The sequence below is a fragment of the Lipotes vexillifer genome, unplaced genomic scaffold, assembly GCF_000442215.2.
Source record: "Lipotes vexillifer unplaced genomic scaffold, Lipotes_vexillifer_v1.1 scaffold311, whole genome shotgun sequence".
Classification (NCBI taxonomy): Eukaryota; Metazoa; Chordata; class Mammalia; order Artiodactyla; family Lipotidae; genus Lipotes; species Lipotes vexillifer.
The window spans coordinates 7,513,824-7,529,790 of NW_006791012.1; the positions used below are offsets into that span (position 1 = coordinate 7,513,824).

A 15,967-nucleotide genomic window follows, 5' to 3' on the forward strand; every position below is an offset into this window, starting at 1 on the left:
AAAAAAAAAAAAAAAAAAAAAAAAAAAAAAAGAATCCATGAGTCTATAGTGGTATTTTTTCAACTGAGGTAGGGGAAGATGGAAAAGTTTTTCTTTACAATAGAATGCCAATTAATATCTCCAATGGGAAAAAACTAATATCGCGTCTCCTAAAACATTATTTTGAGAACAATACAGCATCACCTCTGTAGATTTCTCATCCAAAATATTTCATGTTAACATGAAATTATTATTCATGGTAACATGGACATAATCATGAGCAACCATTCAGACTAATCCACATTGAACAACATTCTTCAAAACAACCTAAACTCTTCAAAAATGTTAATGTCATGAAAGACCAACAAAGGCCAAGAAACTGTTCTAAATCAAAGGAGACTAAATAAGCATGACACCTAAAAATAATGTATGATCCTTAACAGGATCTTGGATTGAGGGGAAAGGTAGGACAGCCCTAAAAGGCATTATTGGGCATCACTGGACATAATTAAGGTAGTCCAAAAATTTAACTGCCTGTAACTAGGATTGAGAAAGAACAGCCAGAGAAGTAAGAAGTAAAACAGGAAAGTTTGTTCTCACTAAATCAGAAATCAAGGAATAATAATGTTCCAATAAAGGAGTAATCTACAATGTAAAATGCTATTGGGAGGTCAAATAATATAAACAGGAAATACTTCTTGCCAAGTTTGTATAACTAGATAGTTTATGTTTTGTGTTGTTACTGAAAGAGGAATATTTTAAAAGTATACTTTCTAAATGGTTACTGCTAGTATTTAAGGAGGCTACTAATCTTTTCCTGTTGCAACTGGTTTCATTTTTCCTCAAAGGCAACACATGTTCGTTACAAAAAATGAATTATAAAATAAACACCAGTTAAAAGAACATAAAACCCCACAATTCTTCCCACCCAGAGACAACTACTATCAATACCTTAGTGTTTATACTACTATGTATATGTACACATTTACTTTTGAAAAAATTATTTATCACGTACACCTGAAACTAAAACAACATTGTTAATCAACGATACTCCAATATAAAATGAAAATTAAAAAAATTATTTATCACACATTGTTTTAGAGCCCTATTTTATTTATCTAAATATTGGGAATATCATTCTATACAAAGACATATTTGCAAGGTTATTTTTAAGGCTACATAGGAGTACACTGCATGGATATACCAGTTTATTTAACTAATCCCCCTTTGTTTATTATCTGGATTGCTTCTAACTTTTTGCCATCACAAACAAAGCTTCAATGAACATTGTTATAGCTAAGTTTCTGAACATGCTTAATTAGAAATTATTTCCTCAGGATAAATTCCTAGAAATAGAATTCCTAGTTCAAGAGACATTCATATTTTTCAGGCTTTTGCTATGTAGTTGTTAAAGTGCCTACCAGAAAGATTATATTTATTTACACTCTCACCAATAGGATGAATGGATCCATCCAGCAGCCTCAAACACAAAGTATTACATACTTTTTAAAACTCTCAGAACTATTGCTGTATGTTAATTTTATAACTGCCCTTTTCAAATAATAATTCCAGTTTTCCAGTTGATTTTCTCACATCTGGCAATTTTTAAGTTAACTATCAATGAAAAGAGAGTAAAAATTTATGAAAGAAAATATTTCATAAGTTGTTCAAACTAAGAAAGAAAATCGCAGCATAAAATAAGTTTGTTTACTTTTAGTTACAATAAAGAAGTATTCCTGCTACCATCATGGACTGTGTCTACTAATAAAGAATGAAAGGGTAGTTCCAATGCAAATGATAAGAAAATGTAAATGTACACTATAGTAAACAGAAGTACAGTGAGGAATTAGTTTATTCTGCTAAAAAATAACAGATGTACATGGATAGGAATCAAGAGCATTCATTCTATGCTTATCCTATTCCTAAAAATGTCTGTGACTGTGTACTTACAACAAAGGTCTGCGTTCTTGTCCAAATTCTGCTTCATAGTAGCCATCTCTGCAGTCTTTTCCTACTAAATCATGAGGATGAGGTTTATGTGGGTCATTCTTTGTTACTAATGTAATTCTCACTTTTCCTTTTCCATAGTAGTTCATAATCTGAAAAGGGGGGAAATTAAATATATGATCCATAAATACAGCTCATTAAGAACTGATCTACAAAATGAGAGTTCAATTTATATAATATAGTTAGCACTGGATAAATAAAGTCCAATTGACTGGCAACTGCAGTTTGGATGAAACTTTACAGAGAATACCAGTAGAGAAGAATTTTACCTCTCAGTTCCTTGGCATATTATTTTGTGCCCTAATTCAATTGGTCATATCATCTGATTTTTGCTTATTTTCCTTTGAAAACAAGTAAAATTACACCAAAATAGTATCACAGAGCATGAGGAAATTCTAAGATGTTGAGTCACTGAATGCCATGCTCTTATATTCATTGTCATACCATAAACATCCCTTCAAAGTATATATTTAGGGCTTCCCTGGTGGCACAGTGGCTAAGAATCCACCTGCCAATGCAGGGGACACGGGTTGGAGCCCTGGTCTGGGAAGATCCCACATGCCACGGAGCAACTAAGCCCGTGTGCCACAACTACTGAGCCTATGCTCTAGAGTCCGCAAGATACAACTACTGAGCCCGCGTGCTGCAACTACTGAAGCCAGTGTGCCTAGAGCCTGTGCTCCACAAGAGAAGCCACGGCAATAAGACGCCCACGCACCGCAACAAAGAGTAGCCCTCACTCGCCGCAACTAGAGAAAGCCCACACGCAGCAATGAAGACCCAACGCAGCCAAAAAACAAAAAAGTATATATTTAAGCCATAATGGAAATGATAGCACACAAATATGATCATTTTACTTAATACATTACATTTCATTTTACAAAAATATTTGTTAATCAGTAAGCATACTGCAAGTGTTCACTGTATAACAGGCAATAAATCAAGTTGAGTTTTGCAAAATTAAGTTTTCACACAGAACACTGAGAAAGAAGAGAAGAGTTAAACATGGGAGAAGGAAGCATGTGGGGATGAGCTAATGTTTAGGTTGGAAGCTAGCAAATTTGCAAGCACAAATGGCAAGGCAGTTAAGTAAGAATAGGTGGTTTCACAGGTAAAAGGGCATTAAAATCCATAATTTTGAATTTAAACTTAATTTGAACAGTAACCAGAAAGTATTTATTGCTTTTCTGAATAAAAGAGAAGGTAACAACTTAAAAGTGTAAGGTTGGGAATTCCCTGGCGGTCCAGTGGTTAGGATTCTGTGCTTCCGTTGCAGGGGCACAGGTTCGATCCCTGGTTGGGGAACTAAGATCCTGCAAGCCATGTGGTGCAGCCAAAAAAAAAAAAAAAAGAAAAAAGAAAAAAGCATAAGGTAGGCTAATGTAGAACTCAAGCTGCAAAGTTGTTTAGAACATACTGGAATGGTAAGGATACAGACCTTAGAAATATTAAAGAGAATGTATAGAATAAGCTGAATTATGGAGAAGAGCTAAAATTCGCTCTTAAAGGAATAGAAGATTACTGTTTTCTTATTTACCTTTTATTAGCACCTCTCCCATTTTAACATTATATAAAAAGAATTAGATCTAACTCAAATCCATATTGCTAACAAAAAAATGTGATAGAAGATTGGAATTTGTAATTCAATATGTAATTTTGCCATTGGCTTGTTATATAACTTAGCATTTCCTTTAAGTTCAATAGAGTAAACTCTGTAAATAATCTAGTTATAAAATAGTGAATTCAGATCTGCTGAGGAAACATTGAATAACACTTTTCAAAAATCCACTCTGCCATTAAGGTTTTAAATTGGCATTTAAAGAATAAAGAAAAAATCATTAAAAACTGAAGGAAATGTATATAAATATAAAATACAAATATAGTATAGTTTATAATTATAGTATATTACCAAAGTCAAACTGCTTTCAAAATTTATGCTAATATGAAAAAACTACATTTAAAAAGTGACAATATTTCAAATCAGTCAAGGCAACCCAGAGCATCAGGGATAGGCAATAAAGGTAAGGGGGAAAAAACCCAAAAAATGTTCTCTTTTTACATAGACCCTAGATTAACCAAGTGACTGCAGGAAGAATTCTAATTGAATTCCCAAATGCATGTTTTCAATCTACAGAACAATTCTGATCACCTCTGGAAGGAGAGAATGCTTTTTTCTCATTAGCTTTTTGTTCCATGAAAGGGATCATCATCCAAAAGCTGCCAATGTATACTAAGCACTGGGAATCACTCTACTTAGATTAACACACAATGTATAACTATCCACAGGCATGAAGAATCCATGCTGTACTTAAGAAATGTCCCTAGAATTCTATGCAGTATAGATCAATTAAAAAGAAAAAAAAGGAAGAAAAGCTGGTGGAGATCACTGTGAAGAAGCTGGGTCTTTAACATAGTTGCTGTAGCTAAAATATGAAGCAACTAAGAGACAGACACACACAGGAGAATGGTCTATTACCTGGATAGATGGGTATGTTCGGTTGTTGTCTGTGCTGTGCTCCCCTGGAATGCTGCCTGCTGATCGCCCTTCACATTTGTATCTAAAACGCATTCCCCTCTGCCTGGGTTGTTCAATTATCGCTATATATGGTTTATGACCACCTGAAAATTTTAAAAGCGGGGAGGGTGAGATTACAATAGAAATGATAATGGATTTTGACCATTTTGTTTTTTATAAAACAGTAGACTAAAAAATTTTCCCTCTCAATATTAAATAACAAGGTTGAAATGTAATTATCAAAGATTGGGTGGTAAAGACACTCTTCTCTCTCATTCAAATTGAGCTCCCATACAGTGTAAACACAAGTCATTCAAATCATATTTACCGGTTAGCACTTTATCATTTAATATCTATAACTAATGCCAGAGTGAAGTTCTGTGATAACTACTTCAGAGATACCCACTTACATGAGACCAAGCAGAAGGGTTTTCCCCCAAAATTCTCCCAAATGGGTCAAGAAGATAGTCTTCAGAAGTACAATATTATATTCCAAAAGTGACTTTGCTTGATTTTACATTAGACTTAACAGTGGACTAAAAGACTGTTCACTGAAAATGAAAATGTATTTAAATCCTTGCAGAAGGAAATGTTAAGTTTTTTATATCTCCATTGGAATCTTAAAGGACGTATACATAGTACAGCAAAACAAGTTCCAGAAGGGACTTTACGCTCAAAAGAGTTTTCAGTCAGTCCCACCTAAAGTATAAGACACAACAGAGGAAAAGAAAATAATTATTTACTTTCTATAACAAATGTAATTCAAAATATATACCTTTAGAATCAATACAGATACACAGAACAACATGGATGAATCTCAAAATAAATATGCTGAGTGAAAGAAGCCAGATCAAAAGTGCACATACGGGCTTCCCTGGTGGCGCAGTGGTTGAGAGTCCGCCTGCCAATGCAGGGGACACGGGTTCGTGCCCTGGTCCGGGAAGATCCCACATGCCCCGGAGCGGCTGGGCCCGTGAGCCATGGCCGCTGAGCCTGAGCGTCCGGAGCCTGTGCTCCGCAATGGGAGAGGCCACAACAGTGAGAGGCCCTCGTACCACCAAGAAAAAAAAAAAAACAAAAAACTGCACATACTGTTAGGATTCCATTTATATAAAACTCTAGAATATGTAAACTAATCTATAATGATAGAAAGCAGAACACTGGTTGCCTAAGCATAGGGGTGTGGAGTGGATGGGGAACTTTGGGGAATGACAGACATGTTAATTACCTGATTGTGGTGATGATCTCAAAATTGTATAAATATGTCAAAAGTTATAAAATTGCGTACTTTAAACATGTGCAATTTATTGTACATTAGTTATATGTCAATAAAGCTGTCTAAAACATATGTACTTTTGCCCCCTCTTATTATCCAAATCATGGAAATGATCCAAATCATGGAAATAACAGTTTAATAAAGACACTCAAGTGTGCTTACAAGTAGGGTACTTAGCAACGTATCTTTATTTCAGGGGTATAAAGATGTCTTCCACTAAAAAAAAAAAACCCAAATCAAAAACCAAAACCCCCCAAGAAACCCTCCCTCAATCAGTTTAGTGATTTCTAAATTCCCACAATTAAGATATCCATTTATTTGACTAAAGGCTTATCCTCTGTTATGATGCAAGCAAATCTTCAGAAAGGGTAACACAGTGGGTATTATCAGTGCAGTATGGGGAAGAGGCCTTTTGAGTACTACTCAGCCACATCTTAACATTGAAGACCCTGGAAATATCATATTTCTTAAGTTTCCTACTCTATAAAATGGAGATAATAACAATAGCACCTACCACATAGGGTTGTTGTGAGTATTAGAGATAACATGTGTTAGGTTCTTACCAAGTATCAGACATATAACAAATATTCAGTAAATGGTCTATTATTATTTTGAATGCTTTCTTGAAAACAATGATTTATAGTGATACCATGACAGTATATATACAACTGCTTCTTTCAAGGATATTACAGAATAGTGAGGCAAACAACACAAATTATTAGACTATAGAGGAAGGAACAAAATTTTGTTTATGCTAACAAAATTCTGCATAAAATTGTAATAAGAGCAAAAGAGTCAGGAAAGCCTAACTATGTCAAAGGAAAAAAAGAGGTACTGAAGCAAAAGGGTGGGGAGGGGGAAGGGAGAAACGCAGGCATTCTAGAGAAAGGGAAGAGTGTGTCCAAAGGTGGAGGCACAGAAAAAAAGAGCTAAAGAATCACAATACGGCCCCAATGGAAATCCACCCTTAGAAAGAGAACCAAAGCCAGAGTACATTTGGAGATTTGGATTTCATTCTATGAGTGACAGAGAATCAATGTAAGGTTTTATGCAGGGGAATCACATGATCTGACTGACATTTTAGAGTAAGAATTCTGGTGGCAGTGAACAGATTAAAAAGAAAAGAGAAAGCAAGGTGATCAGTTTAGAGGCTGTTACAGTAATGTGGGCAATGATGAGAGTATTTCTGAAATTTGGTAGTGATAATAGGAATGAAGGATTATTTAAAAGATAAAATTGACAGTACTTGGTGACTGAACGAACATTAGGGTTAAGAGAAAGTAAAGAATCATCATTGATGGCTCCATATTTGCTACTTTGTGTTACTAAGTAAAGTATTACTGGTATCTTTAATTTTATTCTGTTTGGTTTAGACTCCTTGTGCTTGAATTTACTACCTACTTGTTTATTCAAAAGGCAAAGAGCCAGGGAAAACTGACTTTAACCTAATCAAGTTAATAATACTTATTTCAATTTTACTGAAAAATGTAACGCATGCAGATGAGTATTCCAATTTTGCATCCTTGGGAAGGATAAACTGGGAGATTGGAATTGACATATACATACTACTATATAAGAACCTACAAATAAGAACCTACTCTATAGGACTTCCCTGGTGGTCCAGTGGTTAAGAATCCGCCTGCTAATGCAGGGGACACAGGCTCTATCCCTGGTCTGGGAAGATCCCACATCTTCCCAGTAGTTGCTGCGGGGCAACTACTGAGCCTGTGCTCTAGAGCCTGTGCGCCGCAACTACTGAGCCCACGCGCTACAACTACTGAAGCCCACGCCCTCTGGGGCCCATGTGTTGCAACTACTGAGCCCGTGTGCTGCAACTACTGAAGCCCTCACGCCTAGAGCCCATGCTCTGCAACAAGAGAAGCCACTGCAATGAGAAGCCCGTGCACTGCAAGAAGAGGAGCCCCCGCTCGCCGCAACTAGAGAAAGCCCGTGCGCAGCAACAAAGACCCAGCGCAGCCACAAAAAAAGAACCTACTGTATAGCACAGGGAACTCTACTCAATACTCTGTAATGACTTATATGAGAAAAGAATCTAAAAAAGAGTGGATATATATTTGTATATATGTGTGTATATATATATATATATATATGATTCACTTTGCTGTACAAGAGAAACTAACACAACATTGTAAGTGAACTATACTCTAATAAAAAAAGACAAAAAATTTCACAACCTTATATATCCTTGTAGGAGTATTTAAAAGAAAGTACATTTTCCTCTGAAAACGAAGTTCAAAATACTCAACAGTATTTTTTAAGTAATATCTTAAATCATCTTTGTGGTTGAACTAAAGGTCAAATAAATCCCTGCCCACTGCTTATTTAAAGGTGTCTTAGTGGGAAGTTGATATAGAATGACATCACTAATGGTAAGTGGCTAACTTTTGAGGGAGGAGTGTGAATAAAAGTGCTAGGCTTAAAGTGAGCACTCAAATATTTCATTGGTTATACAACACTTCCTTAAACTAGAAAGTGTGTTTAAGAAAAAAGTCTGTAGACAAGAGAACAGAAAAGCAGTTGTTGAAAGATTAAACAAAACATTTTTTAAAGATTTTTAAATTCTAAAAATGACAAATATTAGTTATCATATAACATCAAGTACTTAAAAAAACCCTTGAACTCTATTCTTTCTATTGTAGAAGCTCTTTATTGGTAAAAAGTCTAACAACCAGAGTTTACTGTAATATTCTCTATTCCCCCAGCTGGAAATAATCTTCCCCTCTTCTAAACTATCACAGCGTTTTGTTTATGGCAATTATTGCAAATAACTGTAAGTTAGGGAAGACTCACTGTTTTATTTCTTCTTGAAAAAAAGCTACTTGTTTTATTTCTTCAAACAACTTGTTTTATTTCTTCAAGCTACCTAAAGGCAGGAATTGTGTCCTACTCATCAGTGCCTTGCACAGATATTCAGTAAATATCTGTGGAATGAATGACTGAAAATCTAAAGATCTTTTTGTTTGTCTACATTACGCAAACATTGAAAGACTATATTAATAATTATTCAGATTTTCCTTATTAGGTTGTACTACTAAGGAAAAAAACAGTGCTTTGTAAGTACTAAAATCGCTACACCTTCATACTCCTCATACCTATTCATATTCTAATTTCTTTACCTCTATTTATAATTTTAAAAAACCTTCCCAGCTATAAATCATTTATAATATCATGCATCAGTACAGTGTATCAGTTACTTCCTTCCTCAGTACTCTGTTCTGAAGTGCCATCCTTCCTGAAGATAAAAAGTGGTGAAATGCAATCATCTATGGAGTGGAAGTTGGTAAAACATAAATCAGGGAACTGTAGAGAAAATGAGTACTCTTAACTAAGATTATCTCAAATCACTACAGTTTTGAAAATCATAGAAATGCCTTCAAAAGTTGGTTCTAAACAAGCTGATTACTGTACTTTTCTTTAACCAATATTATGCACAGCTGGGATTGACCCCTAAATTTTTAACAGTATTGTAAAATGCTATACAGACCAGAATAACATTTGAAATATAGCCAAAATGTTTGCAAGATATATTTACGTTTTTGTTTGCACTTAGGCAAGAAAGAGTGCTATTTGAGTTTTTAAGATTAAAAAAAGAAAGTACATTGGAAAAAAAGAAAAAAAAGAACGTACATTGAAATAAAAGATAAAAGTGGATGATCAACTGTCAGACAGCTAGCACTGGGAACCAGCATTAATTGCACAGTGAAAAAATGTTAATTATAGTAATTAAAACACTGTTTTAAGGCACTTTAATATACATTTCTCATTTGATCCTCTTAACTTTAGTCTCATAAAAACAGGACAGGAATTATTATCCCATTTTACAGTTGATAAAACTGAAGTTCAAAATTATATAAAGTTATAAGAAAAAGAAATTATGAATGACATTAGCAAATATGACAGCTGGGATCCCAGGGGGGTCAAATTCAGAGAACAAGCAGCATAAAAGCAGCTGTGGATAAAGTCACAATAACTGATATAGCAAATAAGCTAAAATAAATGCAAATTAGTTTAAGAAGATAATGCATCTTGGCACAGACAAGTGAGTATTTAGATGCAATGAAATTCCTGGAACAAAGTTCATACTGGGGCTATATATCAGAATCACCTAGGTAGCTTTTTCAAAAAACATACATGTCCTGACCCCACCTGAGATCTGCTGAATAGAGATAGAAATCCATCTAAAGCCCAGACTTGTTTCTGAAAAAAACTTCCCAAGCAATTTGAACACACTCCTGATTAAGAACCATTGCCCTAAAACATAAAGAAGGGGAAACAACAATGCACATATCTGGAGAAGCAACCCCCACATTCATGTACAAGGATGAGCTGGGTGATGGACAGACTAGGTGGAGGAATTCTGACTACTTGTAACTCTCTCCCAGTCTAAAAAGCTTACCCAAATGCAAGCAAGAGAAAAAAAGCACAATTACAGAGATAGCCTTCAACTGCACTGATATTTAAAATAAATCTTTTACAAAATTAATATTTTAACTATCATCAGTAACACTTCTTACAAGACAGCATGCCAATGTGTGAACACCACAGTTTTGAATAACTGACTAGAGACTGGATCTCATTCACTGAAGTACAGGATAACAGATTGCCTTACACCCAAAGGAGCAAATGGAGTTACCAATATATTCTTTTCTAAATATCACCTCTACTCACTTTGGAGAAAAAGAAAAGACCTGTTCTTCTTTCCTCAAACCCAACTGAATTATGTTGATGACCTTCTTTACCTTAAGACACAGGTGAGTTTTTCCATTTCTTCCCAATTATGATAAAAATTTAGAGTTACCACTTCCTACACAGAATTGTATCCAATTAACAAAAGGGCAAGGAAAACTCAAGCCTATTCCCATAAAGACAGAAAAAGACTAACACAGAAGGTGCAAAAGAAATCAAAGGAAGGATAAGTTTTATCAATCAAATTAGCAAAAGGACAGTGGTTTATTTACTAAGCAATTTTTTATTTACTTTCTTCTTCAGAATGCTTACTATCATTTAAGTGGACAAAGGAGACTGCCTCCAAACATCACTGTCAACTTCTACTCCCCTAGTTTAAATATACACAAAACCACTTCAAATTATTTAAAAGTAAATGGGCATGCTTACATATTCTTGAAAGATATATTTTCTATCTAGCATCTGGTCTAGTCTATTTTGATGAAACCTTAAGGTTTTGTAAAATTCTAGAATCATCAGGATACTTAAACAGTATTAAGTGCCAAGTGTTTCTAGGAGCTCCTGTTTCCTAGAGGTCTGAGTCCCAAAACAGCTCCAGTACAGAAGAAAACTAACATTTATGGGCATGCATTACCTCATTTGCTCCTATTAAGACTCTGCAGTAGTTATACCCATTTTCAAATCATAGAGTGGCAGAACTGGAATAAAAACCAACCCAGGTCCATCATGGACTAAACTCCAGGTTTACTCCAATATATCAGGCTGACTCTCTCATCTGGGCTTTAAGAATCCAAGTAAGGGAATTTGCAGATGAGTATTTGACTGATGTATGCACCACAAGGTAAATAAAATATGTAAAAAATTTTGGCAAAGAGATTTTACTGCTAAAGATTCCACTGCCGTTGGGGTGTGGGGTGGAAGAATAAGTCCTGAAAAAAAATTTTAACTTCCAGGGTGAAAAAAGTAGATAAACTAAATTAAAAACAGATGTCAGGGCCAAATCATCTGTCTGGATTAAGACTGTCAGATTTAAAAATAAAAATTATAGGATGCCCATTTAAATATGAATTAAACAAATAATTTTTTACTATAAGTATATCCCATGCAATTATTTGGGTCATGTGCCTACAAACACAATCATTTGCAGAAAACACAGATGAAAGAAAGATGGAACAGAAGGAAATTCTGAGTCCCTCAAATTATATTTGAGAAAGATACTACACACACCCCAGATGTTCCCAATTATGAGTCATCATGATTCCTCCCTAGTCATTTCACTTGCTCATTCCCTTCACTCTATGTCTATCATATATCATCTTAATTCTTTTATACTACTGTTATCTCTACATTTTCATGTGTTGCACTTCTGAAGCAGCCTTCATGTTTATGTGTTCAGTCTTCTACTAAAAAAAATAAATCACTGTCTTTACCTATCAGTTCCAGCTCCAGTTTTTCATTAAAGATTAAATTGTGTCCTACTATATTGATTTTTCCCCCTTACTCAAGACAAAGAGTTCTCTTGCAATTTACACTACAAAGTTGGTAAGTAGTGCGATAACAATTTCTTTGTGTACTTCCTATTATGTGATGTAGCAGAACTATACTAAAGAAAATTGTGAATATGCTATACATTAAACAGATAAGCAACAAGGATTTACTGTATAGCACAGGGAATTATACCCAATATTTTGTAATAACCCATAATGGAATATAATCTGCAAAAAAATCCGAATCACTATGCTGTACATGTGAAACTAAACAATACTGTAAATCAATTATACTCCAATTTAAAAAATAATAATTTTTAAAACTGTAAATAAAAATAAATTACCTAAAATTTAAAACATATTTTACCAAAGACAGTACTATTTATTAGTAAACAGAGCTATGCGCACACAGGAACATTTGCACTTTCTACTGGAACAATGAGAAGATTTAAATTCAGACAAAAAAAGAGCTAATTTTATTTATATTAAACAGGATAGAATCATAAATATACAAGAGTAATGACTGTCTATGCATACCTTGGATAGGACTGAGAACATTTTTCTTAATGCCTGTCCTCATTAATTGTGTCAAAAGAGTGGAACCAAGGTGTAATTTTTTTTAAGAAAAGCAATAAAGACAGCTTAATAGAACTTGAGCTGTGAAATGCTAAATAATATAATTTAATTGAACAAAATTTAGAATCATACATAAAGTCCCAGTTATTCATGGTACTTATACAATTTTATTTATGAAATAATGATCTGTTACTTTCACGTTATACAGATCATATATTCAACTACAGACACCTATTTACATATTACATCCGGTGAGAAATGGTCTTAAATGCTTGGTAATCAATAAAAATACTTTTTGAGGTTTTATACAACTTTACTACAAACAGACTCTAAACTAGACAATGATAAACTAATTAAGCAAAAGTTTTTTTGTCGTTGTTGTTACTCTTTCGGTTAAATTACTGTTTCAAAACAGGATGGGAGTTTATAATTTTGTGAATCTTTTTGTCTAAGGTCTTTACTGAGTGATTAAGGAAACCCAGACTTTTCCTCAGCAGTTTTCAGACAACTGAATTACAACTTAAATAACTTGTTATATTTTAAACAGTCCCGTTTTAATGCAACTCCAAAAAACAGGAAAAAAAAAAAAATTACCCTACAACTTTCCACTCCTTTAAATTTTTTCCCCTTCAATTTAGGAAATCAGTCCTCACAGTAGGACAAAATATAGTGTCATTAAACAAGTTTAAATTGTATCACATTTTTAAATGATGTGGGTCTTAGGATACTCTATATAAATGGCTAATTCTTTTCTTTCTCCTTTGAAAGAACTAGGAGTATTACATTCATGCCATATAGGAACAAAGTTTGGTTAAATTACCAGAAGGCTGATTTTTTTTCTTATAATGCTGGCCCTTCTTTAACTTTCATACAAAATCTTTCTGATAATCAATAAATTAACCAAGTGTTTCAAGTCACTTTTAATTAATTTATTCATAAATTTGAATTTATGAATTTACAAGATTATCTGAAAGTTCAGGGTCACTTAGGTGGCTAAAGAGAAAGTTGAAATATGTTAAACTACATTTGTATTCTCACATGAAAACCACAGACAAACTGAAATCAAATGTCATGTGAACCACCCCAATTTCCTTCTCAGCCTACAGCACTAGCTATGGCTTTGTTCTGCTCAACCCTTTAAAAAAAAAAAAAGTCCTTTATGCTTTCTACTTCCTCTTCTCTGCTAGTCATCAGCCTTCTACTGAGGGTCACTGAACCAGGGATTTGGGAGGATGCGGGTCAAGCATAAACAAGCCTCCCTCTGTAGCCTCCTAGCACAGGGTTAATGCACACTTTTAGGCCCCCCAGCCTCTGCTCACGCTGCTCCCTCTGCCGGGAAAGTGCCCCCATAAACCTTGCCAGACTTCTGTAAAGGTCCCACTCGAATGCAGTCTACCTGATTTACTTCCCTTAGATTACAGGCAGACCTAAACCATGGCTGGATGTGAGGCTCCCTCCCTCACCCTTTAAGCAGTTTCTTGGTAAACTGGTTTCCCCCAAAGCAAGAGATCCATGCATTTATTGACTAAAAGTAAGTATTCACATAAGTGATAGAAAGTTGTTTTCATTCTTACTCATATTTTAAAGCACGGGGATTCTAAAAATCCTCTTTTCCCCTTCTTTCCAACAAAGGAAAACAAAACAAAACTCGACTTCTGTTCCATAAATTAGAAAGTACGCACTTTACAGTAAAAATGATTCACTTTGTTGAAGCAACATTTCCACATAAGATCTGTTAAAATACCACTGGTGATTTTTAAAGCCGCACCGCATTTTGTCCAACTGTCAGCACGACAGCGATCACCTCTTGGCAACTGATGAAATTAAACTAAAAAAGATAGACCTCTCCTGAGGTCGGAAGGCTCCTCGTTTCTGTTCTAAAACGTAAAACCACCATTTCAATTTAAATCAATTTTTAAATACAGGAAATCTTCGTCCTCCTTTATTTAGATTCTTATTACTTCCCTAATCCAAAAACCAAGTCTTTGGGAAACTCTAAGGCTCCGGCTATTATAATAGCATCAAATTACAGAGCGTGACTTTGATTTCGCACGCAAACCCTGAACCAGCTTACTTTTTTAAAAGGTTGACAGTTTGCCAGAGGCGATTTTAAAGACAGAATGAGTCACAAACAAAATTGAGCGCCCGAAACCCTGAGCGGCAAGACCCTCGGACGCGCTCCTCCCCCGCCCCCGCCGTCAGGGCCAGGCTCGCGCCCGGTCCTCGGTAGCCCGCGCCGAGAACACTCACCTGAGGCCATGGCTCAGCTCACCGCGCCACCCCGCTCCGAGCGTCCGGACCCGAGGCCGCTGCAGTCAATCAGCCCGTTAGTCAGTCAGGCTGCCAAGGGACCTCTGCCGGCGGGATCCCCAGTCCCCCTGACCACCCCCGGGGCCTCCTCTTCCTCCTTCCCGCCCTCCTCTGGGTTTGCGGCTCACACCTTCCCACCCGCTTAATTCTCGCGCTCCGGTCACCCGGCGTTGCCCGTCCCGGCTGCAGGAGCCAGGAGGCGGAGCGCTGCTACAGCTGAGGGCAGGTCGGCTCGAGAGGCGAACAGCCCGGCGGGAGGGGACTTCCCGCGGCTGACGTAAACTCCTCACCGCCGCTTCCCCCCGGGCTGGGGCGGGGGCGGAGCGCCTTGCGACTAGCGCGCGTGCGTCCGCCCTCAGCGGCCCGCGCCCCGCCCCGCCCGTGCCCGTGCCCCGCCCGTGCCCCGCCCCCGCCCGCTGTCCCGGAGCCCCGGTGGGCTTGGGACCTTGTCGCTGAAGCGCGAGCTCGGGAGCGTAGGGAACGCTGGGAGCCGGGAGGTGACGGCCCCGAGCGTGCGAAAGCCGCCGGCTCCTGAGAAATCCCCCTCCTCCAGGGTGTTCTTGGGCGCGTGGCTTAAAGTTCAGGAGCGGGTGGGAGGGTGCAGTGACGTCTAGAGGGCCGGCCGCCCGCGAGCACTTGGGGGCGGGCCGGGCGGCGAAGTGGGGCCCGTCCTCCCAGCCTGGGGTAAGGACAGCTGGGGTTTTCGTTGGGTGGTTCCCCCTCTTCCTGATTTCGCACATGCAAATCCCCGCCCCCGCGCCGGCGGGCGTCCCGGAGCGCACTCAAGGGGAAGTGCGGAAGCTGCAGCGGCCTCTGCGCGCCTGTAATTAAGGTATTTGCATACGGGGACCCCAGCAGTCTGATCTAATCCCTTTGCATCGTCTCAATTGTTCTGTTAACGTACTTTACAAACTAAAACTTTTTAAACTCGTGAGGTCCGCAGTGTGATTCGTTGCCTCATCACTCAGTGTGCTCAAGATTAATGACGTGGACACTACCTTGGGGTTTGACAGAGTTACAGGACGAAAGTTTAGTATGCTAAAGGAATCTAAGTTAACTTTGTTTCCTTCATGTGTAAAGAACCTTCTATGTGTCAGTTTAGTTACCTTA

At 37.1% G+C, this 15,967-nt stretch overlaps 1 protein-coding gene across 1 annotated transcript in view; it reads right to left on the bottom strand.

The window, feature by feature from the left end:
* The window catches only part of REL (REL proto-oncogene, NF-kB subunit), a 43,110-nt gene extending 28,303 nt beyond the window's left edge, over positions 1-14,807 (bottom strand). The window contains exons 1-3 of the mRNA XM_007464143.1: positions 14,798-14,807; positions 4,463-4,605; positions 1,930-2,078 (exon numbers count right to left, since the gene is read on the bottom strand). Of these exons, the coding sequence (XP_007464205.1) occupies positions 1,930-2,078; positions 4,463-4,605; positions 14,798-14,807 (302 nt within the window). The remainder of the gene's footprint in view (positions 1-1,929; positions 2,079-4,462; positions 4,606-14,797) is intronic.
* Between the last annotated feature and the right edge of the window lie 1,160 nt (positions 14,808-15,967).